Source organism: Bos mutus, chromosome 18 (assembly GCF_027580195.1).
Source record: "Bos mutus isolate GX-2022 chromosome 18, NWIPB_WYAK_1.1, whole genome shotgun sequence".
NCBI classification, from domain to species: domain Eukaryota; kingdom Metazoa; phylum Chordata; class Mammalia; order Artiodactyla; family Bovidae; genus Bos; species Bos mutus.
The window spans coordinates 13,970,514-13,994,452 of NC_091634.1; the positions used below are offsets into that span (position 1 = coordinate 13,970,514).

The 23,939-nt window shown below is 47.7% G+C and overlaps 1 protein-coding gene across 1 annotated transcript; it reads left to right on the forward strand.

Annotated features, from left to right (window-relative positions):
- The first annotated feature begins 3,267 nt into the window (after positions 1–3,267).
- Positions 3,268–23,347, forward strand: LOC138991650 (F-box only protein 27-like). Its single transcript, XM_070386739.1, has 4 exons — positions 3,268–3,274; positions 3,509–3,639; positions 18,867–19,139; positions 23,252–23,347. Exons 1-4 carry the CDS (start codon positions 3,268–3,270, stop codon positions 23,345–23,347), a joined length of 507 nt encoding a protein of 168 aa, XP_070242840.1.
- The last annotated feature ends 592 nt before the right edge of the window (positions 23,348–23,939 follow it).

Below are 23,939 nucleotides of genomic sequence, written 5' to 3' on the forward strand. Positions count from 1 at the left end.
AGTGGACGTTTAGGTTGGCTCCATGTCTGGGCTATTGTAGACAGTGCTGCAGTGAGCATTGTGGTGCATGTGTGTTTTGGATTTTATGCCCAGAAACGGTATTGCAGGATCATATGGCAACTGTTTTTAGTTTCTGAGGAAACTCCATAGTGTTTTCCATATTGGCCGCACCAATTTATATTGGTGCAATTTAATTCCCACCAACAGTGAGGGAGGGTTCCCTTTTCTCCACATGGTCACTCTTTTTTGGATCTATACTTCCATCCATCCTCCCACGGGACTTAATGCCTCCCAAGCATCATATTGTTTCCTCCAAAAACATTTCAGTATAAATCTCTAAAAGATAAGATCTCTCTCCTTGAAAGAAAAACTGCAATATTGGGACTTCCCTGGCAGTGCATTGAGGAAGACTCCATGCTTCCAATACAGGGGGTCGGGGTTCAATTGCTGGTCATGGAACTAGATCTAACATGCCACAACTAACACCCAATGCAGCGAAATAAAAATTTTTTAATTGTTTTTAAAGAAGAAACTGCAATAGTCTAGCACACTTAAGGAATTATTAACGTCTTTTGGGGAATTCCGTGGTGGTCCAGTGGTTAGGACTCAGTGCTTCCACTGCCGTGGGCCTGGGTTCAACCCCTGGTTGGGGAACTGAGATCCAAGTTGTGTGGCGTGTCCAAAAACAAACAAACAATAAAAAAAAAAAATACAAGCAACCACTTTTGGGGACTTCCTGGAGGTCCAACAGTTAAGAATCTGTGCTTCCACTGCAAGGAGCATGGATTTGATCTCTGGCCCCTGGTCAGGGAACTGAGATCCCACGTGCCTCATGGCATGGCCAAAAAAAAATTAAAAATAAAAAAATGTCTTTTGAAATATATGGGATTACCTATTACTTATGGGCTTCCCTGGTGTCTCAGAGGTTAAAGCGTCTGCCTCCAATGCGGGAGACCCGGGTTTGATCCCTGGGTCAGGAAGATCCCCTGGAGAAGGAAATGGTAACCCACTCCAGTATTCTTGCCTGGAGAATCCCATGGACGGAGAAGCCTGGTAGGCTACAGTTCACGGGGTTGCAAAGAGTCAGACACGACTGAGCGACTTCACCTTCACCTATTACTTATATTTTCTAAATGGGCAGTTGCCTGCAAGCAGTAATGCTACCGGGTAGATGTTCAGCTCTGGCTGAAGCTTTATTAGGAACGTTCCCATGGTCTGCGATTAGGGAGGTTCTGGCTGGACAGTTCCAAGGACATTAGACAGGATGGATTCTTTCCCTCCACATGCCCCCAGCCCATCTTCCCCTAAGGCTGGAGCAATCCTCCTCCTCGCCCTCCGCCCCTTTGCAGACCTTCCATATCAGGGCTCTCCCTTCAGTCACCTGGCCTGTCCCACTCCTTGCTCCACCCAGGATTCTCTTTTCAAATCCCCCTTGGTGTGTTTCTCCTTCAAACAGGCCAATGTTTTGATCATTATTCTGTTGTAGAGATTAGAAATTTTAGCAGAATTTTTCCTAATGTTTTGATTATTTCATTTCTAGGCGTGGCTTCAGTAGAAGGAATTGCTTCTTTAGGGCAAAGATGTTTTGTGAATTTTGTAGTTGTTTTCTGCTCTTGACCCCCAGAGGCTGGGTTAGGTGGGGAGCTGAGAGGATTTTATCTGAAATCCTGTCTCCTCAGTTCAGTTCAGTTGTGTCTGATTCCTTGCAACCCCATGAATCGCAGCACGCCAGGCCTCGCTGTCCACCACCAACTCCCAGAGTTCACTCAAACTCATGTCCATCAAGTCGGTGATGCCATCCAGCCATCTCATTTTCTGTCATCCTCTGTAGTTAACTATTAGGTTGGTGCAAATGTTATTGCAGTTTCTGACCATTAATTTTCAGTCATCATAACTAAGCTCAAACACATCTTTATTAATCAGAATAGGAACCATTACAATCAACACAGTTTTGCCAACAAGAAATAAATTTGCTTATTCCTGTAGCTTAAAACTCCGTGCCTTAGGATTCAAGGAATTCTTGGAAAGCATTCTCTGCCTCCTGCTGATTGTGGAAACATTTTCCCTACAAAAGGTTGTTGAGATGCTTGAAGAAGTGATAGTTGATTGGCGAGAGTTCAGGTGAATATGGAGGATGAGGCAAAACTTCATAGCCCAATTCTTTCAGCTTCTGAAGCGTTGGCTGTGTGATGTGTGGTTGGGCATTGTCATGGAGAACAATTGGGCCTCTCCTGTTGACCAATGGCAACCCACTCCAGTATTCTTGCCTAAAGAATTCCGTGAGCAGAGGAGCCTGGTGGGTCCCAAGGGGTCCCAAAGAGTCAGACATGACTGAGTGACAAGCAGACATGTTGACAAATGCTGGCTGCAGGCGTTGCAGTTTTGGGTGCATCTCATCGATTTGCTGAGCATGCTTCTCAGACGTAATGGTTGGGATTCAGAAAGCTGTAGTGGATCGGTCAGGCAGCAGACCACCAAACAGTGACCATGACCATGAACCTGGCTAGGTTCAAATCCCAGCTCTCTCACCTACTAGCTGTGTGACCTTGGGAAGGTCCCTTGGTCTCAGTTTTCTCAGCTCTGAAGTGGGGATATGGTCATACCTGCTTCAGAGGTTTCTAACCTGACCAGTAGTAAAAATTTCCATGAAGTTTGGCTGGATTATACTGATTGCAGCACTCATTTAGGGAGTCAAATAGTAATGCATTTGGCTTCCCCTGGAGCCTGTTTTCTCCTGTGCAAGGATCTCCAAGTTAGTGATGATGCTGGATCCTTAAACGTGATGGGAATTCTTCATGGAACTAAAGAATGTAAGACCTCCTGCCTGGATACCTAAGTAACAGCAGGTGTTACTTAGGTATCCAGGTCCTTACTTAGCGCCTGGTTAGGGACTCTCCAAGGGACAAGTGGTGGGGACTAAGAACGACAGACTCTGGATCTTGGTGACCCTACCCCTTCCTCTTCTGCGGATTGTTTGTTGATTAATTCACAATCTGAATACAGCCAGAAGGAGAGGGTGTCTGGAGAATACCGGAGGCGTGGATGGGAGAAGCTGGCTTGTCAGTTGGGGTCGAAGCAGTGGGGAGGAGGGGGCGGGACAATGAGAAGGGAGGGGCGGCGAGACCACGGAGTAAGAAAGAGCAAATGAGGGCCGGTGGGTGGTTCTGGGTTTTAAGAAGGGAGGGCAGGAGTATGAAAAAGGCCGAGAAGGCAATCGGGGCATGTGGAGCAAGGTGATGGCCTGCTGGGGAGGAGGAGCATGCCGAGATGCAGGGTGGGACTCAGTCAGGGCTCTGCGCGGCCCCGGAGGGGGCTGGCTGCCTGGGACTGTGGTGCAAGTAGGGGAGAATGGAGGGGATGGGAGGAGTCTGGGAACTTGAGGAGAGGGCTGGGAGGCGGCTGATGGGGTTTAGGGGGTGGGGGGATGACAGGCGTGTGGCTGGCAGGGGCGTGACTGGTGGAGGCTGGAGGTCATGGACACTCTGACGTCTTGACACTGGATCTCCAGCAGCGGCAGCCTGGCCTGGCGAGGACGATCTGTGGGCCTCTGGGGGCCTGCCCACCAGGGTCCCCGCTCCGGACCGCGAACTCGAGGAGGTGCTGGACCAGAACCGACTGCCTAACGAGCTGCTCCAGGAGGTGCTGAGCTACCTGCCCCCAAGCACGCTGCTCGGGCAATCCCGCCAGGTGTGCCGGCGCTGGGTGGTGGACGGCTGGGACCTGTGGCGGAGCATCCTGCCCTGGAAACACCCCGACCTGTGGCCCGTCATCCGCACCTGCCTGCCCCCTGCTGACGACCCCGGGCCCTGCATCCTGGGCCGCTTCTGCGAGCTCAGATCCATAGGACGCAACCTCCTCGGGGACTCTCAGAGCTCTCGTGGCCTAGGTGGGAGCCCAGGGAAGGGTCCTTGTGGGAGTGGGAGGGAGGGTGAGGTAGCCTTGTATTTGGTGGGGGCGCGGCAGGGGACCATAGGGGAGACCCATGAGACTTTAGCTGAGCTCACAGGTGGACGACGAACCTGGGCACAAGTCTTTTTTACTTAACACGTGGCTTCCCAAAACATAGCTTAGTGATGCACTGCACGATGGAGGGAACCTATAGAGGCATTCCTGAAGTCTTTTCTCCGTTCTGCCACAGTCCTGGTGACAAGTAAATGTCCCTCCCTATTCCCCAACTACCAGGGCGGTAGTGAGAACTTGCCTCTTTTTGACTTTTCTCCTTCTTTCTTAGGTGGTTTCTAAAGAAGGAAGTATTGGACCTAGGGGAAGAGAGCCAGAACTCCTGGATAGTGGGAAGACTGAGATTTCTGTCTCTGCCTGGTGACCGTGATTATAAAAACAGCCTTTAGCTAAGTGCTGACCTTGACATGGGTGATGTCATTTAGGCCTCCTAACAATCCCTTGGGCTTCCCAGGTGGCTCAGTGGTAAAGAATCTGCCTGCAATGCAGGAGACCTGGGTTCGATCCCTGAGTCAGGAAGATCCCCTGGAGAAGGAAAAGTAAAGTGTTAGTTGCTCAGTTGTGTCCAATTCTATGTGACACCATGGACTGTAGCCCACAAAGACTGTACCCTGTCCATGGAATTCTCCAGGCAAGAATACGGTAGTGGGTTGCCATGCCCTTCTCCAGGGGATCTTCCTGCCCCAGGGATCGAACCTGGGTCTTCTGCATTGCCATGAGATTCTTTACCATCTGAACCACCTGGGAAGCCCATGTGGAGAAGGAATTGACACCGCAATCCGGTATTCTTTCCTGGGAAGTCCCATGGACAGAGGAGCCTGGCTGGCTACAGTCCACGGGGTTGCAAAAGAATCAGACACAACTTCAGTGACTAAAAAACAACCTCTTAAGATGAAGGAATAGTAATGACTTTACCAGTCTCATAGCCTTAGTACTTAGCAGAGTTCAGTCTCTGAACCCTCCCTTAACCCCCAAAGGAAGCTGGATTGGAAAATGCCTGGTTGGATTCAACACAGATTCAACACATTCACTTAAGTCAAGAACAGAATGTTAAAAAAAAGAACAGAAAGTTGCCAGCAAATAGCACCCTCAGCACCCCTCATGCCCCATTCCCAACACTTCCAACCCAAAGGTAGCACCATCCTGAATTCTGTTACCATAGATCAATTTTACCCATTGTGATACTATATATATATACATATATATTAATATATATATGAATACATTATATATGGTGTCATATGTAGTATGTATCTGACTTCTTTCAATAACATATTTGTAAATTCATTCATAATTGTCTATAACTACAATTAATTTACTTTCATGACTGTATAATATCTTATTGAATATACTATAATGTATCCATTTACCACTGATGGACATTAGACATTGTTTACTTTGAATGTTGCTGGGTATCTCTTCATCTGTCTATTTAGATTCTCCTGGATGCTTTTAAAACACTAAGAAAATTATACCTTAAATCATTACCACTGTTCAGTTCAGTTCAGTCACTCAGTCATGTCCAACTCTTTGCAACCCCATGAACCGCAGCACACCAGGCCTCCCTGTCCTTCACCAACTCCCGGAGTTTACCCAAACCCATGTCCATTGAGTCGGTGATGCCATCCAACTATCTCATCCTCTGTTGTCCCCTTCTCCTCCCACCTTCAATCTTTCTGAGCATCAGGGTCTTTTCAAATGAGTCAGCTCTTCACATCAGGTGGCCAAAGAATTGGAATTTCAGCTTCAACATCAGTCCTTCCGATGAACACCCAGGACTGATCTCCTTTAGGATGGACTGGTTGGATCTCCTTGCAGTCCAAGGGACTCTCAAGAGTCTTATCTAATATCACAGTTCAAAAGCATCAATTCTTTGGAGCTCAGCTTTATAGTTCAACTCTCACATCCATACATGACCACTGGAAAAATCATAGCCTTGACTAGACGGACCTTTGTTGACAAAGTAATGTCTCTGCTTTTTAATATACTGTTTAGGACTCAGATGGTAAAGCGTCTGCCTACAATGTGGGAGACCCAGGTTCGATCCCTGGGTTGGGAAGATCCTCTGGAGAAGGAAATGGAAACCTGCTTCAGTACTCTTGCCTGGAAAATCCCATGGACTGAGGAGACTGGTAGGCTACAATCCATGGGGTCGCAAAGAGTCGGACATGACTGAGCGACTTCACTTTTCACTTAGGTTGGTCATAACTTTCCTTCCAAGGAGTAAGAGTCTTTTAATTTCCTGGCTGCAATCACCATCTGCAGTGATTTTGGAGCCCCCCAAAATAAAGTCTGACACTGTTTCCCCATCTATTTCCCGTGAAGTGATGGGACCAGATGCCATGATCTTAGTTTTCTGAATGTTGAGCTTTAAGCCAACATTTTCACTCTCCTCTTTCATTTTCATCAAGAGACTCTTTAGTTCTTCACTTTCTGCCATAAGGGTGGTGCCATCTGCATATCTGAGGTTACTGATATTTCTCCCGGCAATCTTGATTCTAGCTTGTGCTTCATCCAGCCCAGCATTTCTCATGATGTACTCTGCATGTAAGTTAAATAAGCTGGGTGATAATATATAGCCTTGATGTACTCCTTTTCCAATTGGAACCAGTCTGTTGTTCCATGTCCAGTTCTGTTGCTTCCTGACCTGCATACAGGTTTCTCAGGAGGCAGGTCAGGTGGTCTGGTATTCCCATCTCTTGAAGAATGTTCCACAGTTTATTATGATTGACACAGTTAAAGGGTTTGGCATAGTCAATAAAGCAGAAATAGATGTTTTTCTGGAACTCTCTTGCTTTTTCCATGATCGAGTGAATGTTGGCAATTTGATCTCTGGTTCCTCTGCCTTTTCTAAAACCAGCTTGAACATCTGGAAGTTCACGGTTCACGTATTGCTGAAGCCTGGCTTGGAGAATTTTGAGCATTACTTTACTAGCGTGTGAGATGAGTGCAATTGTGCGGTAGTTTGAGCATTTTTGGCATTGTCTTTCTTTGGGATTGGAATGAAAACTGACCTTTTCCAGTCCTGTGGTCACTGCTGAGTTTTCCAAATTTGCTGACATATTGAGTGCAGCACTTTCACAGCATCATCTTTTAGGATTTGAAATAGCTCAACATCTTTGCCACCAATGAGACCTAGAAGAAATAATGTGGGAGGAGGTACCTTGAAGAGCATGGCTCTAGGTCATTACTTCTTTTTTAAAATTTTTATTTATTTTTAATTGAAGGATAATTGCTTTACAATGTTGTGTTGCGTTTCTCCATATATAAATCAGCTACAAATATACATATGTCCCCTCCTTCCTGAACCTCCCTCCCATCTCCCACCCCAAGGTTCATTCTAAAATGAACATACATGCAGGCCAGCTGGGGACTGGGTTTAGTGCAGATGGATTCATTGCAGAGGCAGAGGGATCAAGCTTCCAAAGGACATGGATGGTGCTAGTCCTGGGGATCACGGTACCATTTTGGATTTGTAGACATAGGAAGGCCTCTCTGGTGGAGGAGGCAGACGCCCAAAGAGATGGGATGGCAAGTCTAGCCTTTAAGGTCTTCCTTCTCCCACAGGTGGTTCTAAGGAAGAAGCAATAAGCATGTATATCAGCTAATTGTCCAAATTGTAGATGTCAACAAGACTATCCTGGATCAGTTGTCTAAGAGTAGCTTTCACATCGGGCGGTGCAGAAGGAGAGAGCCCTTGAAGGTCAGTCTGTGTGGGGAAAAGGGTGAAGGGAAAGGTTGGTGGAGCCTATGTTAATCCACTACTGTATAACATACAAACAGCCCAAAGCATTAGTGGCTTAATATCAACAGCACTCATTTTATCTCCTTTCATGGTTTCCTGTTAGGAGCTACTAGGAGCTTCTGACTCCAGTCTCTTATGAAGTTCCATTTCAGATACTGGCTGGAGCTAAAGGGCAGGGTGGGCTGTGAGTGTGTACACAGCAGCTGGTGGCTGGCCAGGCAGCTCTTGGTTTAGTCTCAGAGCTTGGCCATGGGATCCCCCTGCGTGGTCTAATTTAGGCTTCCTCACAGCATGGTGGCTTCAAGGCAGGCAGCTGCTTCCTGGTGGCTCAGGGCTCCATGGGGCTGCTGGAGAAACCAGCAGAAGCTGCATTGCCTCTGTGATCCTGCTGTGAAAGTCACTCAGCATCACTCCCACCACACTCTTGGTTACAATGAAACCTGCCCAGATTCAAGGTGGGTGGGAATTAGACTCCACCCCTGGGTGAGGAGTGGCATGATTCTAGAAGGATGTGTGGAAGTGGAGACATTGTTGCAGCCATCTAGGGAAAATACCACCTGCCAGAGGGCCCCCAACTCAGCCTTTGAGGGCACAATGGAGCTTATCTCTTTTTTTCCCTGAAGGTCAACCATGTGTTCTCCAGCCTTGAGAAGGGTGTTCGCTTTGTGTCTGTGGAACAGTGGATCTTAGTCATGGATCTCAACAGTGAGCCAAGTGGAGTTGAACTTACCAACACCAGTTTGCTCAACTCCAGTTTGATTGTGCAGGTCGCCTATCCTAGTCAAGAGCTAATCCTTGGAGAACAACCACCCCACGGATGTCAGGAACTTTGCGTGCGGGCACACTGTTTCTCTAATTAAGGACTTGTAGTTCCTGGCCATTCTGGGATCTCTTGGGTCCAGTTGAGGGTCCTACTAGAAGAAAACTCCTGCTACTTCTATAAGGCAGGCCCTGTTCTTCTGATTGGAAACCCATGGGTGAGCACAGGGAAAGGCTGGGTCATGAAAGGGCTCCTCACCAGGGGCCCTCTGGTTCAGCCCCCCTGCCCTCTGCCCTGGTCTCCTCCCAGGCCTGCTGTAGAGGCTCATTGGTCCCGTGCAGGAAGCCCCCTCCTCATGTCTGAACTGGAAGCTCATTCCTATGACCGAGAAAATTCCAGCCCCCGTGGGGGATGAATTTCATTTTGTGAGGTTTTAAGACCAGGACCAAGACTCACAGCTGAGAGTGAACCAACTCAAAAAATGTTTGGAGACAGAGGGTTCTGCCCACCCTGTGAACAATGATGTGGTCCCCTGAGCCCAACCCTATCCTGGATCGTGTGGTGTATAAAATAGTTACATTTTTAAATTCTTTTAAATATGGAGAGAATAAATCAGGAATATCTCTGCCAATCATAGATTATAAATGTAGTATTATTTTGCCAAAAGCGTCTCAGCTCTTTTTAAATAGAAATTCAATGTTACAACCTTGGTGACTACTGGGTTCAGAGTAAGGAGCTGTTTCAGTTGAAAAATTGTACAGAAGGAAACACCAAGAGAAGGTGTTCTCCAGTGAAGAGAATGGAAGAGTCAGAACCCTATTTCCCAAGCCCTAAGCAAATCATGGGATCAAAAGTTATCAATCAGGGTTAAAAGCCTTGGGCAGGCGGTGGATGTGGGCACAGTTTCACAGTGACACCACATTTGTGACATTCTGGCCACGAGGGTGAGAGAGAACTGTGCAACGGCAGGATCCGGCTGTCCCCACCCTAGTCCAGGGGTCATGGCTGCCCCCTCCCTGCTGCAGGATCCCTAAGGAGCTCCAGGTCTCTGGATGGAAAGCAGATGAAGCCGCTGCTGCCTTTGATGTGTCCACCCTGAAGTGTCCCCCCACCTGCAGTAGAAGATGGGACACACCCCAAGGGGAGGGTGTTTTGTCAGTTTCATCCAAAGGGGAGTATGACAGGTTGACAGGTTGAAACAGACCTGAGAGTTGTGGGGACCTAAGAGTAGTGACCACATGTAGTGTGTGGTTCTGGAGTAGATACTGGTTTGGACAATTAAGCTCTGAAAGATATTTTTGGGTCAACTGAAGGAATTTAGATAGGAGGAATGAGATAGGAATTTATAGATTTATAGGAAGGGAAAGATGGAGACCATTGCCTGGGGAAAAAGCAAGCACAGATTTATATATATATACTCCTTAAAGAGTCCCAGGTGGCACTAGTGGTAAAGAATCCACCTACTAATGCAGGAGACCCAGGTTCCATCCCTGGGTTGGGAAGAGCCCCTAAAGGAGGGCATGGCAACCTATGCCAGTATTAAATTTGGACAGGACTGAAGCGACATAGTGTAGCATAGCATATATACTCTTATATGTTATGTAGAACATATGTGCATATACGCTGCTGCGGCTGCTAAGTCGCTTCAGTTGTGTCCAACTCTGTGCGACCCCACAGATGGCAGCCCATCAGGCTTCCCCGTCCCTGGGATTCTCCAGGCAAGAACACTGGAGTGGGCTGCCATTTCCTTCTCCGATGCATGAAAGTGAAAAGTGAAAGTGAAGCTGCTCAGTCATGTCCGACCCTTAGCAACCCCATGGACTGCAGCCTACCAGGCTCCTCCGTCCATGGGATTTTCCAGGCAAGAGTACTGGAGTGGGGTGCCACTGCCTTCTCCATGTGCATATATGGGCATATCCATATGTGCTAAAATAAATTAATGTATATTTACATAGCCTTGTGTTTGTATTCTAGACTATCTTCTGGATATGTGTATATAGAATAAGAATATGAACTAAAGTGTTACAGGGTTTACTGCAGTGGTGAACAGTGAATAGAGGTGAGTTTTGTACTTACTGATTTTGCCTATCTGAATTTCTTACTTTCTACCTGTGTGTCTAGAAATATAATGTTATAGACAAATGTAAGTGAGCGAGTGAGTGAAATCGCTCAGTCGTGTCTGACTCTTTGCGACCCCATGGACTGTACCTACCATGTAAAGCATCCCCCAAATGCAATTTCTCTTCCTTTACAGAAATACCTATGCTTATTTACTTATTTATTGTTTTTTAAATTTGCCTGAGCTGCACCATTTGCCTGGATCTTAGTTCCTTGACCAGATATTGAACCTATGCCCTCAGAAGTGAAAGTGCAGAATCTTAACCACTGGACTGCAAGGGCATTCCCCAGATATAACCACATTTAGAAGACATCTTTTTTTTTTTCTAAGTGAGTTAATTTTTTTTAAGATTAGTTTATTTTTGGTTGCACTGGGTCTTCCTTGTTGCATTCAGGCTTTCTCTAATTGGAACGATCTGAGTCTACCCTTCGTTGCGGTGTGTGGGCTTCTCCCTGAGGTGGCTTCTCTTGTTGAGGACCACAGGCTCTAGGTGAGCAGGCTTCAGTAGTTGGGGCACAGGGGCTTAGTTTCTCCGTGTCATGTGAAATCTTCCCAGACCAGGGATCGAACCCATGCGTTGATAGGCGGATTCTTATCCACTGTACCACCAGGGAAGTCCTAGAAGACATCTTTGCTGACTAGATTTTTTGCTTTGTTATAGAGAATTCTCGGAGAAGGCAATAGCACCCCACTCCAGTGCTCTTGCCTGGAAAATTCCATGGACGGAGGAGCCTGGTAGGCTGCAGTCCATGGGGTCGCTAGAGTCGGACACGACTGAGCAACTTCACTTTCACTTTTCACTTTCATGCATTGGAGAAGGAAATGGCAACCCACTCCAGTGTTCTTGCCTGGAGAATCCCAGGGACAGGGGAGCCTGGTGGGCTGCCGTCTGTGGGGTCGCACAGAATCGGACACAACTGAAGCGACTTAGCAGCAGCAACAGCATAGAGAATTCTAAATTATAAGCAAATGTAGAGAGAAGAGTATTATAACTTCCACATATCTATTAGCCAGAAACATATATTGACTTATGGCCAGTCTTCAATCCACAGCACTATCAGTTCTCTCCTCTTATATATATATTTAATATATATTTTTATTTTGACAGAATCTCAAACTTAAAGAGATATTGTAATTATGGCACATAAACATTTTTTCCCTGTGAAACATTTAGTAAATTTCCAACTTGATGCACCACCAACCTCACTACAAAATCTTTTTGTGTGTATTTTCTGCAAATCCGGACATTCTTCTACATAACTACAATACAACCATTGGAATAATGAAGCTCGTGTTGAATAAATAACAGAAAGGCTTAACATAGCTTTTCTCTCTTCTTGGAAATACCTGTTTGCAAGGTGAGCCCTGGCTGGCAGCTGGAAACTTGAATTTTGGAAGTGTCCCCACTGTTTCTTAACTGATAAGAAGGCTCATTATACTTAGACTGTGCAACCAAGATGGTTTCTGCTTGACCCCCGCTTTCATTTGGGGAATCCATAATTCTGTTACATGCCAGAAAGAGGGTCCTCCATGTCCAGGTCCCAGTGACACTCCAAGGTGCTGGGTCTCTCATGAGCTTCCCAGGACATCGCTCATGTGTGACTGCCTTTTTGTTGCTGTGGGAAAATTTCACTCTGCATGACCCCCAAGAGGGAAGGGGGAGGACAGAGAGAAGAGGCACATGGATTCTCCCAGTCTCTGCTTTAGTGTTTTCCCCTGAGGATCCGGCTGTGCATCCTTTCTGCACTCCTGTAGTATATTTCAGGGGTGAGTCTGAGACAGACCTGGGACCTGGGACCCTTTGCTGAAAAGCGCTGCAATGTTTGAACCTGGATGTACCTCTCCTCGAACATGCATGCGTGCTAAGTGGCTTCAGTCGTGTCCAAGTCTTTGCGACCCTGGGACTGTAGCCCACCAGGCTCCTCTGTCCATGGGATTTCCCAGGGAAGGATACTGGCTTGGGATGCCATTTCTTCTTTCAGGAGCTCTTCCTGACCCAGGGATCGAACCTACATCTCCTGCATTGGCAGGTGGATTCTTTACCACTGAGCCACTAAGGAAGCCTGAGCCTCAGTTTACTACTACTACTAAGTCACTTCAGTCGTGTCCGACTCTGTGTGACCCCATAGACAGCAGCCCACCAGGCTCCCCCGTTTACTGAGGCTCCAGCCTTGGTTTACTCTTTTGTAAATGGGAGGAGCCATAGTACCCACAGCTTAAGATCCAGTAAGAGGTTAAATGATCTTTCCATCTGATCACTTCATTATTGTTATTACTATTATTATTGTGTAGGTCAAACAAATGAGTTGTGAGATTGACTTTGGGAGTGGTCCCTCCACTTCAATCTCTTGGAAGAGTTTGAGAGGGATCAGTGTTAAGTTCTACTTTGAATGTTTGCTAGAATTTCCCAGTGAAGCCATCTGGTCCTGGATTTTTGTTTGTAGGGAGTTTTTATTTTTTTAAGATTTATTTATTTATGCTGTGGACTCTGTAGTTGTGGTGCACAGGCTTGGTTACTCTATGGCCTGTGGGATCTTCCCAGACCAGGGATTGAACCCGAGTCTCCTCCATTGACAGGCAGAATCTTAACCACTGGACCTCCACGGAAGCCCCTGTAGGGAGTCTTTAAATTACAGAGTCTATTTCACTTCTAGACATAGGTTTGTTTTTTTTTGTTTGTTTTTTAAACTGTTTCTTCATGATACATTTTTTTTTTAAGATTTATTTATGTATTTAATTTTGTCTGCACACAGACTCTCTAGTCGTGTCCTGCAGGCTTGAGAGCCCTTGGGCTCAGTAGCGGTGGCACATGGGCTTAGTTGTTCCCAGACATGTGGTGTCTTAGTTCCCGGACCAGGGATCGAACCTACATCCCCTGTATTGCACTGCACCACCAGGGAAGTCCCCCACACAAGGAATTATTAATGTCTTTTAAAATACATGAGATCACCCATTACTGATATTTTCTAAATGAGCAGTTGCCAGCATGGAGTAATATGTATCCTGCCTGGGCAGGATACGCCAGAGATGCAGGCAACTTTGGCTGAACCCTTATTGGGAATGTTCACATAGTCTGTGATTTTGGATATTCCAGCTAGACAGTTTGATGAGAAGCAAGTAGTGGCTTCTTCTGGAAGGAGGGAACCCCTCCACACCCACCAAGCCCATCTCCCCCTCAGGCCGGAGCCCTCCTCCCCATCCCCCACCCCCTCTGCAGACCTTCCATAACAGACTCTCCCTCCAGACCCTCCTGTCCCACTCCCTGCCCCACCCAGCTCTTTCTTTTCAAAACCCCCAAGGTGCGCGTGTCCCTCTCCAGATAGGTTGGTGCTTTGATCTTTTTTTTTTTTTCCCTTTGGCTGCACAGGGAGGCTTGTGGGATCTTAGTTCCCTAACCAGGGATCCGGGTCCCCTGCACTGAGAGCTCAGAATCCTAACCCCTGACCGCCAGAGAATTCCCGGTGCTTTGATGTTTAAAGCCTCTTATTTTATTGTAAAGCCTACAAAATTGCCTCTGGCCTGAAGTTTTCTTAAGGCTTTGATTACTTCATTTCCAAGCATGGCTTCAGTGGAAGGAATTACTTCTTGAGGCAGAATAAGTTATATGGATTTTGTGGCCCTTTTCTGCTCTGAACATCCCCCCCGCCCTGCCATTCTGGGTTGGATGGGGAGCTGAGAAGCCTTTGTCAGAAATCCCAGCTCCAAACCCGCATCCCCCAGACCACTACTCCAGGAGACATGGGCACGTCAGGGCTGAACCACCTTGGGCAAAGGGCTTGAACCCAACACCCAGGGCTGCCCCACTCAACCCTACCTCTAGGGAGTGGGGCTCTTTTCTAATCCCTCCCACTCTCCAGAGAGAGGAGATTTTGTTAACTACTTACCCACTTCCTCCTAGGATCCCTGGGACCCTCCATCCACACAAAAGGGCCCATTCCCAGTTCAGTTCCTTCCCTGGAATCAAAATACCTCCCAGCTCACCACTCTATTCCTGTTAACAAGATAGGAGAACCAGGGCCAGGGAAGCCAAGTTGACGGAGGTTTTAATGCCTTCATTATATTCATGTAGCAAGCCTGCTGGTGCTCCTCCAAGGTTCAGGAATTTTCTACTTCTGCAAACCAGACTGGCAGGTCCCTACCTCCCACTTCCCAAGCATACCTCCAGAGATGCACCTCGGTCCCTACTCAACACTTCCCTGCCCATCCTTGTGGCTTCACTGGGTCAGAGCCCACCACAACCTCCCTGCATTTATAGCAAATAGCTTCTCATGCAGCCTTTATCACCTTGAGATGAAATACTTAGGGACTTCCCTGGTGGCACAGTGGATAAGAATCCGCCAGTGCAGGGGTCATGGGTTCGATCCCTGGCCTGAGAAGATTCCACATGCTGCTGAATAACTAAGCCCATGGACCACGTGCTGCAATTACCGAAGCCTGTGTGCCTGGAGCCCATGCTCCTCAACAAGAGAAGCCACAGCAATGAGAAGCCCAAGCACCGCAGTGAAGAGTAGCCCCAGCTTGCCACAACTGGAGAAAGCCAGAGTACAGCAATGAAGACCCAGAGCAATAAAAATGATTAATTTTTTTAAAAAAAGAAATGAAATACCTAGATAATGAAACCTACCTCCACTGAGAATTCTTTAAATGTTAATAAAATATCCCAAAGTATTTATGTATAGTGGAAAGCTGAAATAAAAGGAGAGAAATTCATGAGTAAAAGAATACATATTTCAATATGCAAATGATACCTGAACTTGATTCCAGTAAGTTTCAGCTACTCAAAGTACAGTCCATGGAGGACAGCCATCAGCACCCCTTGGGAATTTGTTACAAGTGCAGACCTCATTCAGAGTCAGATTTTAAAACCTCTGCAGGATATGTGAAAAATCCCCAGGGTATACAGACTTCTTGTGTGGGTGTGCTCAGTCACTCAGTCGTGTCCAACTCTTTGTGACCCTGTGGACTGTAGCCCACCAGGCTCCTCTGTCCATGGAGATTCTCCAGGCAAGAATACTGGAGTGGGCTCCATAACCTGCACTTGCCAAGTGGCGCTAGTGGAAAAGAACCTGCCTGCCAATGCAGGAGATGTAAAAGACATGGGTTCAATCCCTGAGTGAGGAAGATCCCCTGGAGGAAGAAATGGCAACCTACTCCAGTGTTCTTGCCTGGAGAATCTGGTAAGAATCCCATAGACAAAGGAGCCTGGAGAGCTACAGTCCACAGGGTTCCAAAGAGTTGGACATGACTGAAGCAGCTGAGCATGCAGGGCAGGCAAGGTTTCATAACACCCACAGCTGGCACTGCCTAGATGAAGAGATTTTGCCCTTTTCTGAATTGGAGCATAATAACTAGTAAAGTGCCCACAATGCCAAGAATATTCTTCCAATTGACCCAGCAGTTGAACTCCTGGACCTTTCAGGGTCTATTTACACACTCTACATTTACAGACAAACTGGAATTAGGTTCTAGGCTCAGCTTAACAGGCTTTCCTCCTGCAAGAAAACACCTAGGACATTGACTAAAAGGAGGAAGAATCCAGGACAGTTCTCCCTTAAGGGGTGCTGTCCTGTATTGTGACACCAAAATGCACCCATAATTTCCCCAAAGGCCCCTGGGGTGCTTTGTACACCCTCCTCTCCTGGGAGCTATTATGCTCTAATCATTACCTTCCAGGCAGCAGGCTCCTGGAATCCAATGATTTTTTTCTGTTTAACTGGAGTACATCATGGAGAGTAATTCCAGGAATTAACAGAGATGGTGTCTGAGGAAAAACTGATGAATGGAAACAGACTTGTCAGTTTCTGCCCTTTTATGCTACTTGAAACTTTTAGACTGTTTTTTAAACCACTTTTTGAACTCATGTGTGCATGGGTGCTAAGTTGCTTCAGTCGTGTCCAACGCTTTGCGACCCTCTGGACAGTAGCCCAACCAGGCTCCTCTGTCCATGGGATTCTCCAGGCAAGAACACTGGAGTGGGTTGCTGTGCCCTCCTCCAGGGGATCTTCCCGACCCAGGGATCGAACCCACAACTCTTATGTCTCCTCCATTGGTAGGCGGATTGTTTACCACTAGTGCCATCTGGGAAGCCCAAACTCATGTTTGGATCCTAATTGATTTTCATAATCTCATTATTAAACAGAGTCCCACAGTTTAAACATTACATCAAAAAATAATGTATTGCTTTGGACAGAAGGGTGTGATTTCTAAGATTTGCTTCAAATTGCCTGAGGGAGCAAGTGTGTGGGAGTAGAGATGAAACCGGATTAGTTAGGAGTTAACTGTTAGAGCTAACTGTTAGTGGTGTTCCTTCGACTCTTGCACTTTGGGAAAAACTGCATTGAAAAATATACACATTGAAAAGAAATGTGCCGTGTATTATAGTCAGTCCACCTCTTAAAATTCAAGGTCTCCCTGCACAAACTGCTATGGCTCCCTTTCCCTTTCCCTTCTCTATTTCCCACAGCATGGATCACCTTCCAACACAGATGTCATTCACATGTCACGTCTACTGCTCATCATGGCCCATGTGAATCACAGTCTGATTTAACGATTACTCCATAATCAAACAGTTTTTCTACAATTGTGAAGAAGATGTTGGGGAGCTGACAGGAGATTTCCCAAAAGTATCTAATTTGCTTATTCAGTCTCCTGCTCACCATATCGCTCTCCTAAGTTCCACGTGGGCAAAAATCCATGATGGTTTTACTTGCTGATATTTAAAATTAAATGTGTAGCTTGCATTTCATTTTTCTTGGATAGAGTTGGTACAGAGGTTAAAAGCAAGAATTCTAGAGCCCACCAGGCTAGGTTCAAATCCCATCTCTGTCACCTACTAGCTGTGTGACCTTGGTCAGGTCACTTGGCCTCAGTTTCCAACCTGTGAAGTGGAGACATAGCCCCAATCTTAGTGGGTCGCTCCTGTTGTTGTTCAGTAGCTAAGTCGTGTCCAACTCTGCAACCCCATGAACTGCAGCACGATGGGCTTCCCTGTCCTTCGCTGTCTCCTGGAATTTGCTCAAACTCATGTCCATTGAGTCAGTGATGCTCCTCTGACTGGTAGTAAAACGCTCCATGAAGGTTGGCTGGGTTTATTAGAGGTTACAGCACTCTTTTAGGGAGTCAAATAGAAGTGCACTTGGGAGACTTCCCTGGTGGTCCAGTGGCTAAGATTCCACATTCCGGATGCAGGGGGCCCGGGTTTGATCCTTGGTCAGGGAACTAAATCCCACAAGCCACAACTAAAGATTCCCCAACAAAGACTGAAGACTTGGAGTGCTGCAACTAAGACCCAGCACAACCTAATACATAAATAAATATTAAATATTAAAAATTAAAAAAGAGCATTTGGCTCCTGTTGCAGCCTGATTTCTCCTGTGCAATGATCTCTGGAATAGTGAGGTTGGATCCTCCAAGGTGATGAGAATTGTTACAGGAGCTAAAGGATATGAGGCTTCCCACCCAAATGGCTGACTGAACAACAGCAAGTGTTTAGCACCAACTGAACTCAGAGCCTGGTTAGGGACACTCCCAGAGGTCACTGGTGAGGATGGCAGGTGACAAGACTGAATACTTCCACCAACCTCTCCCTCTTCTGAAGTTTCGGCTCAATTGAGCAGCTACCTCCAAGGTCTCAATACAGCCGCAAATAGAGAGGGTTTCTGGAGATCACTGGAGGTGGAGATGGGAGGGAAGGACTAGTAAGTCGAGGCAGAGGGAGGAGGAGAAGGCCAGCGAGAAGGGAAGGGTGGGCAGAGAATGTGACGTAGGGAAGAGAGTGGGGGTGTCTCCGGGTGGTGCTGGGTATTAAGAAGGGAGGGGCCGGGGAATAAAAAGCGGGCGCCTGAAGCTAGCTAGGTGAAAGCTTGCAGAGCAATGCCTGAGACGCAAGGTAGGACTCGGGGGGCTGCAGAGTCCCAAGGGGTTGGCTGCGGGGGCTGTGCTGCACGCGGAGGAGGGACAGGAGGAGTTTGCTGGCGAGGGTGGATGCAGAGTCTGGGGTTTTGAGGACGGGACTGGGGGTGGTGAGGATGGAGAGACAGCTGGCGGGATTTAGGGGCTGAAAGTCTCGGGGTATGGCTGGCAGGGGTGGGGCTGGCGGAGGTTTCAGGCCCCCGAAACCCTGAAGTATGACCCTGGTTTTCTCGCAGTGGTAGCCCAGCCTGGTAAAACGAGAATGGATAGCTCGGCCTCCGGTGGGGCCTGCCCGCCTGGGTCCCGCCTCCAGATCCCAAACCCGGGAGGCAGTGAACGTGGACCAACTGCCAAACGAGCTGCTCCAGGAGGTGCTGAGCTACCTGCCCCCAGGCACGCTGCTCCGGCACTGCCGCCCGGTGTGCCGGCGCTGGCGAGACGTGGTGGACGGCTGGGACCTGTGGCGGAGCATCCTGCCCTGGAAACACCCCGACCTGTGGCCCGTCATCCGCACCTGCCTGCCCCCTGCTGACGACCCGGGGCCCTGCACCCTGGGCCGCTTCTGCGAGCTCAGACCCATAGGACGCAAGCTCCTCCGGAACTCTCAGAACTCTCGTGGCCTAGGTGGGGAGCCCAGGAAAGGGGTACTCAAGGATGCGGATGGGAGGGTCTTGAGAGGTGTAGCCTCATGGGAAACCTATGGAACTTCTCCGTGGGCTGGAGGGCTGGTCGGGAACTTGGTCACAAATCTCTCTTTTTTTTAACTTTTTTATTTTGTAGGTATAGCAGATTAACAATGTTGTGATAGTTTCAGGGGAACAGCGAAGGGACTGTCATACATATCCGTGTATTCATCCCCCACCCCTCCAAACCCCCTCCCATCCAGGCTGCCACCTATTGAGCAGAGTTCCATACAATCAGTCCTTGTTGGTTATCCATTTTAAATATAGCAGTGTATACATGCCTACCCCAAACTCCCTAACTATCCCTTTCCCCGCCCGCATCACACACCTTTTTCATTTTACACAAGACCTCCAGAAATCCATGGTTCAGCAAAGTTGGGACCCCTTGGCAATAGAGGGTCATGCCTAGGGCCCTTCTCAGATGAGCTTCCAGGGTGCCTACCAATGAATATCCCTATTCCCCAAGGGCCAGGACAGTGTTGAGTTCTTGTTATGGGTTCTCATTGATTTATGTTCTGCTTTCTTAGGTGGTGTCATAAAAAGAAACAAGTGTTGGACCTGGAGGAGGGGAGGGTCTGTGGCCAGAACTCCTGGATGGTGGAAAGATTGAGATTTATGTCTCTGACTGGTGAGTGTGACAAAAACAGCTTTAAAAACAAAGCTGACCTTGGCATGGGTGACAAAGCATATAGGCCTCCCAACAACCTCTTAGATTAAGCAGGAAGGGAAATGACTTCACCACCACCAGGGCTTTAGTACTTAGCGGTGTCCACTCCCTGAACCCTCGCCCAACCCCCAAAACGGACCTGGATGGGAAGATGCCCGATTAGATCCTATACAGAGGACTTGGTTCAGGAGGAGGCAAGATAGAGTTGGCTAAGAGATCAGATTCTGGAGCCAGACCTCCCACACTCAAACCGTGGCTTCCTGGTTTTGTGGCCTTGGGGAAGTCACAGGTGCAAGACAGGGTTCCACATCAGCCACAGAGCCAGTGCTTTGAAGTGTGACCTGTTTCATCGCCCTTCATGATCCTTGATCCTGTGGGTTAGTGTGTGTTTTGAAGTCTCAAACTGAGTAGTTCAGAAAGGGGAGATGACTTCCCCTAGTGGCAAAGGAGAACCTGGCATTAGGCTCATGCTTGCTGACTCCAGAGCTTGTGCTCTGTATGATGGTTTTGAAACCATGATGGTCCGTGAGCACCTTCCATGGGATACCTGCCTCAGACAATTTCAAGGAAGGCAAATTCCAAACCTCCGCATCTTTGTTCTCTGTTTTAAATAACTCAGCTACAGATCACATCTATGGTGGGAGCATCATATAGTTATTCTTCCCAATTGCTATCTCATAATCCTCCAGTTTTACAGAAAAAGAAAGCCCCTTATTGTGTTATATGGTCCCCAGATGTAAAGACTACTTGAGAGATAAGCAGAGTGATCAGCTGAAATTTTGGCCTTACCAAATTTCCTTTTTTTTTTTTTTAATGGTCCATTCTGTGCACAGCCTGATGATGAAGGTTGGGGATTTCGGAAACTCAAGGGCTTTTGTTTTTTTGACTGCACTGGGTCTTAGTTTCCAGCATGCGGGATCTTTGACTTTGCAGCATGTGAACCCTCAGGTATGGCACATGGGATCTAGTGCCCTGATCAGGGATCAAACCCCAGCCCCCTACACTGGGAGTGCAGAGTCTTAGCCACTGGACCACCAGGGAAGTCCTGTGCTTATTTCATTTTTTTCCTTTTTAAATTTTTTGGCTGTGCTGCACCAAAATATAAATATCTTAGTTCCCCCACCAGGCATGGAATCTATGCCCCCTGCGGTGGAATCATGGAGTCTTAACCACAAGACCACCAGGGAAGTCCCCCAAACTTACTTTCAATCAAGGCACCATAAACTGCCCCCTCTGCAAATCCATCTCATTAGAAGATGTATTTACAGTCAACTTCTGTTTTTAATTCTTTATCAAACTATTGTAGCATATTTGTATGGCTTTGAGCAATAGTGTACCAGTTGATTGTAATAATCAGTAACTCCTTCAGAGAAGACAATGGCAACCCATTCCAGTACTCTTGCCTGGAAAATCCCATGGACAGAGCCTGGTAGGCTGCAGTTCATGGGGTCACAAAGAGTTGGACACAACTGAGAGACTTCACTTTGACTTTTCACTTTCATGCATTGGAGAAGGAAATGGTAACCCACTCCAGTGTTCTTGCCTGGAGAATTCCAGGGACGGGGGAGCCTGGTGGGCTGCCGTCTCTGGGGTCGCACAGAGTCGGACACGACTGAAGTACCTTAGCAGCAGCAGCCTCAGTTTTGCCATACATCACCCAGCAACCCTGAAAACTCCCAATGCCTGGGTCACACTCCATACCAAGTAAACAGGAGTGTCTAGGATGAGAGAGCCAGGTGTCAAGATCTTTGAAGTTTAGAGCCTACTGCAAGGTTAGAGGTCACAATGTCAAGAGCACCTTTCAACTGCCAGGTAGGGGGATTCTCAAAGCCACCCTCAGCCTCAGTAATTGACTAGAAAGACATAGACTTGAATGAAAACTCTCTACAATTAGTTTATTAAAGAGAAAAAAGTACAGATAAAATTAGCCAAGGGGATGATCACAGGGAAGCATCCAGGAGAAGTATCCAACACCAGACTTCCATTGCCCTCTCCTCCCCATGGAGTCAGGATGTACAATTGCCCTGGCCTTCATGGGTGACAGTATACAGGGAGTAATGCCAACCAGGAAGCTCACCTGAGTTTATAGGGGCTTTATCATGTGTTTAATCTCAGCCTCCAGGTCAGCTAATATTGCCTGAAGCATCTAAGTCACATTGCTGGTCTTCCTGGAGTGACCAGCCCCCATTATAGACTATCCATGTGGACATGGCCAGCACTCGACAATCACAGTGGCAGGCTGTCCCCAGGCAAACAAGGTTACTCCTGTCAGACATAAAATCCTAAGGGTCCAGAGATTACATCCCAGAAGCAGAGAGCAAAGACCATACGTTGGGACCTGCCTATGGGAGGAGGTGCTTCCCAAGTGGCTCAGTGGTAGAGAATTCGCCTGCCAATGCCAGAGACTCAGGTTTGATCCCTGGGTCAGGAAGATCCCCTGGCAAGGGGGATGGCAACCCACGCCAGTATTCTTGCCTGAGAAATCCCATGGATAGAGGAGCCTGGCGGGCTACAGTCCATGGGGTCGCAAAAAAAGAGTCAAGACATGATTTAGCAACTAAACAACAACAGTGGGTGGAGGTACCTTGAAGCCCGTGACTCCAATTAATTACCTGAAATGAATGTGCGTGAAGACCAGCTGGCTGCTTTTTTTTTTAATGGGCTCATTGTGGGATCTTAGTTCCCTCTTCAGGGATCAAACCCATTCCTGTTGAATTGGGACCATGGGGTCTGGACTGCCAGGAAAGTCCCTGGGGAGCTTATTTAATGCAATTCATTGGGATTTGTTGGGTATAGGCAAGATCCAAGCTGCCAAGGAACCCTGATGGTGCTTGGCCTGGGGACCACATTTTGGATTTGCATACATGCAGAGGCGATACACGTGAAACGGGCAGACATCCAAAAAGATGAAGCAGCAAGTTCAGCCTTCAAGGTCTCCCTTATCACATAGGTGGACCAGCCGACGTGGCTCTGACAATTTGTATCATCTCATTGTCCAACTTCTAAATGCCAACCAGTCCATCCTGGGTGATTTCTATGTTATGCCTGTTCCCATCGGCAGTGGACAGTGTCTCCTAGGTGGTGAGTCTCTGACAGGGGTGAAGGGAAAGGATGGTGGAGTTTCTGATGAACTAATGTTACATAACAAATTACCCCCAAATTTACTGGCTCAGTATCAACAGCACTCATTTTATCTCCTCTCATGGTTTCTATGAGGAGGGCTCTGCTGGGAGTTTCTGGCTCTGGTCTCTCAGGTAGTTCCCTTCAGACACTGGCCGGAGCTAAAGGGCAGAGTGGGCTGTGAGTGTGTACACAGCAGCTGGTGGCTGGCCAGGCAGCTCTTGGTTCAGTCTCAGAGCTTGGCCTTGGAATCTCCCTGTTTGCTCTAGCTGGGGCTTCCTCACAGCATGGCGGCTTCGGGGCAGGCAGCTGCTTCCTGGTGGCTCAGGGCTCTACCATGAGGCTGCTGGAGAAACCAGCAGAAGCTGCATTGCCTCTGTGACCCCACCATGGAAGTCACTTGGTGAAAGTCACTCAGCATCACTCCCACCACACTCTTGGTTGCAATGAATCAACCCGCCCAGATTCAAGGGGGTGGGAATAAGACCCCACCCCTGGGTAAGGAGTGGCACAATTCTAGAAGGATGTAGAACTGGAGACATTATGGCAGCCATCTGTGGAAAATATCGCCTGCCCGAAGGCCCTCAACTCAGCTTCTGAAGGCTCAAGGAGAATCACTTCTTCCTTTCTGTAGGTCAGCCATGTGCTCTCCAACTTCAGTGTGTGCCTTGATTGAAAGGGGACTTCCCTGGTGGTCCAGTGGTTAGGACTCCATGATTTCACTCCAGTGTCGCTAGGCAGGTTCATCTGCCCTAGTCCAGGGCTGACCTTGAAGACTACCCTACCTGACCGTACCTTCCAGGAGCTGGGACCACTGGCTGGGTCATCTCAGTAATCAGTGACTTGTAGCTCCCTGGCCTCCTGGGATCTCCTGGGTCCATTCAAGGGTCTGGATTCTTCTGCATGTGCTGAATGGTGACAGTTATGAGCGGAATGTCTGATCCAGCAGTGACTAGGGTGGGAGTGGAGGCAGG

Bases quoted from the DNA above. Each gene is read 5' to 3' on its own strand.
- LOC138991650 (XM_070386739.1), top strand. The intron at 3,640-18,866 runs GTGCTGAGCTAC...CTGCTCCAGGAG, and splicing joins CTAACGAGCTGCTCCAGGAG to GTGCTGAGCTACCTGCCCCC. The intron at 19,140-23,251 runs GTACTCAAGGAT...GCTTCCTCACAG, and splicing joins GTGGGGAGCCCAGGAAAGGG to CATGGCGGCTTCGGGGCAGG.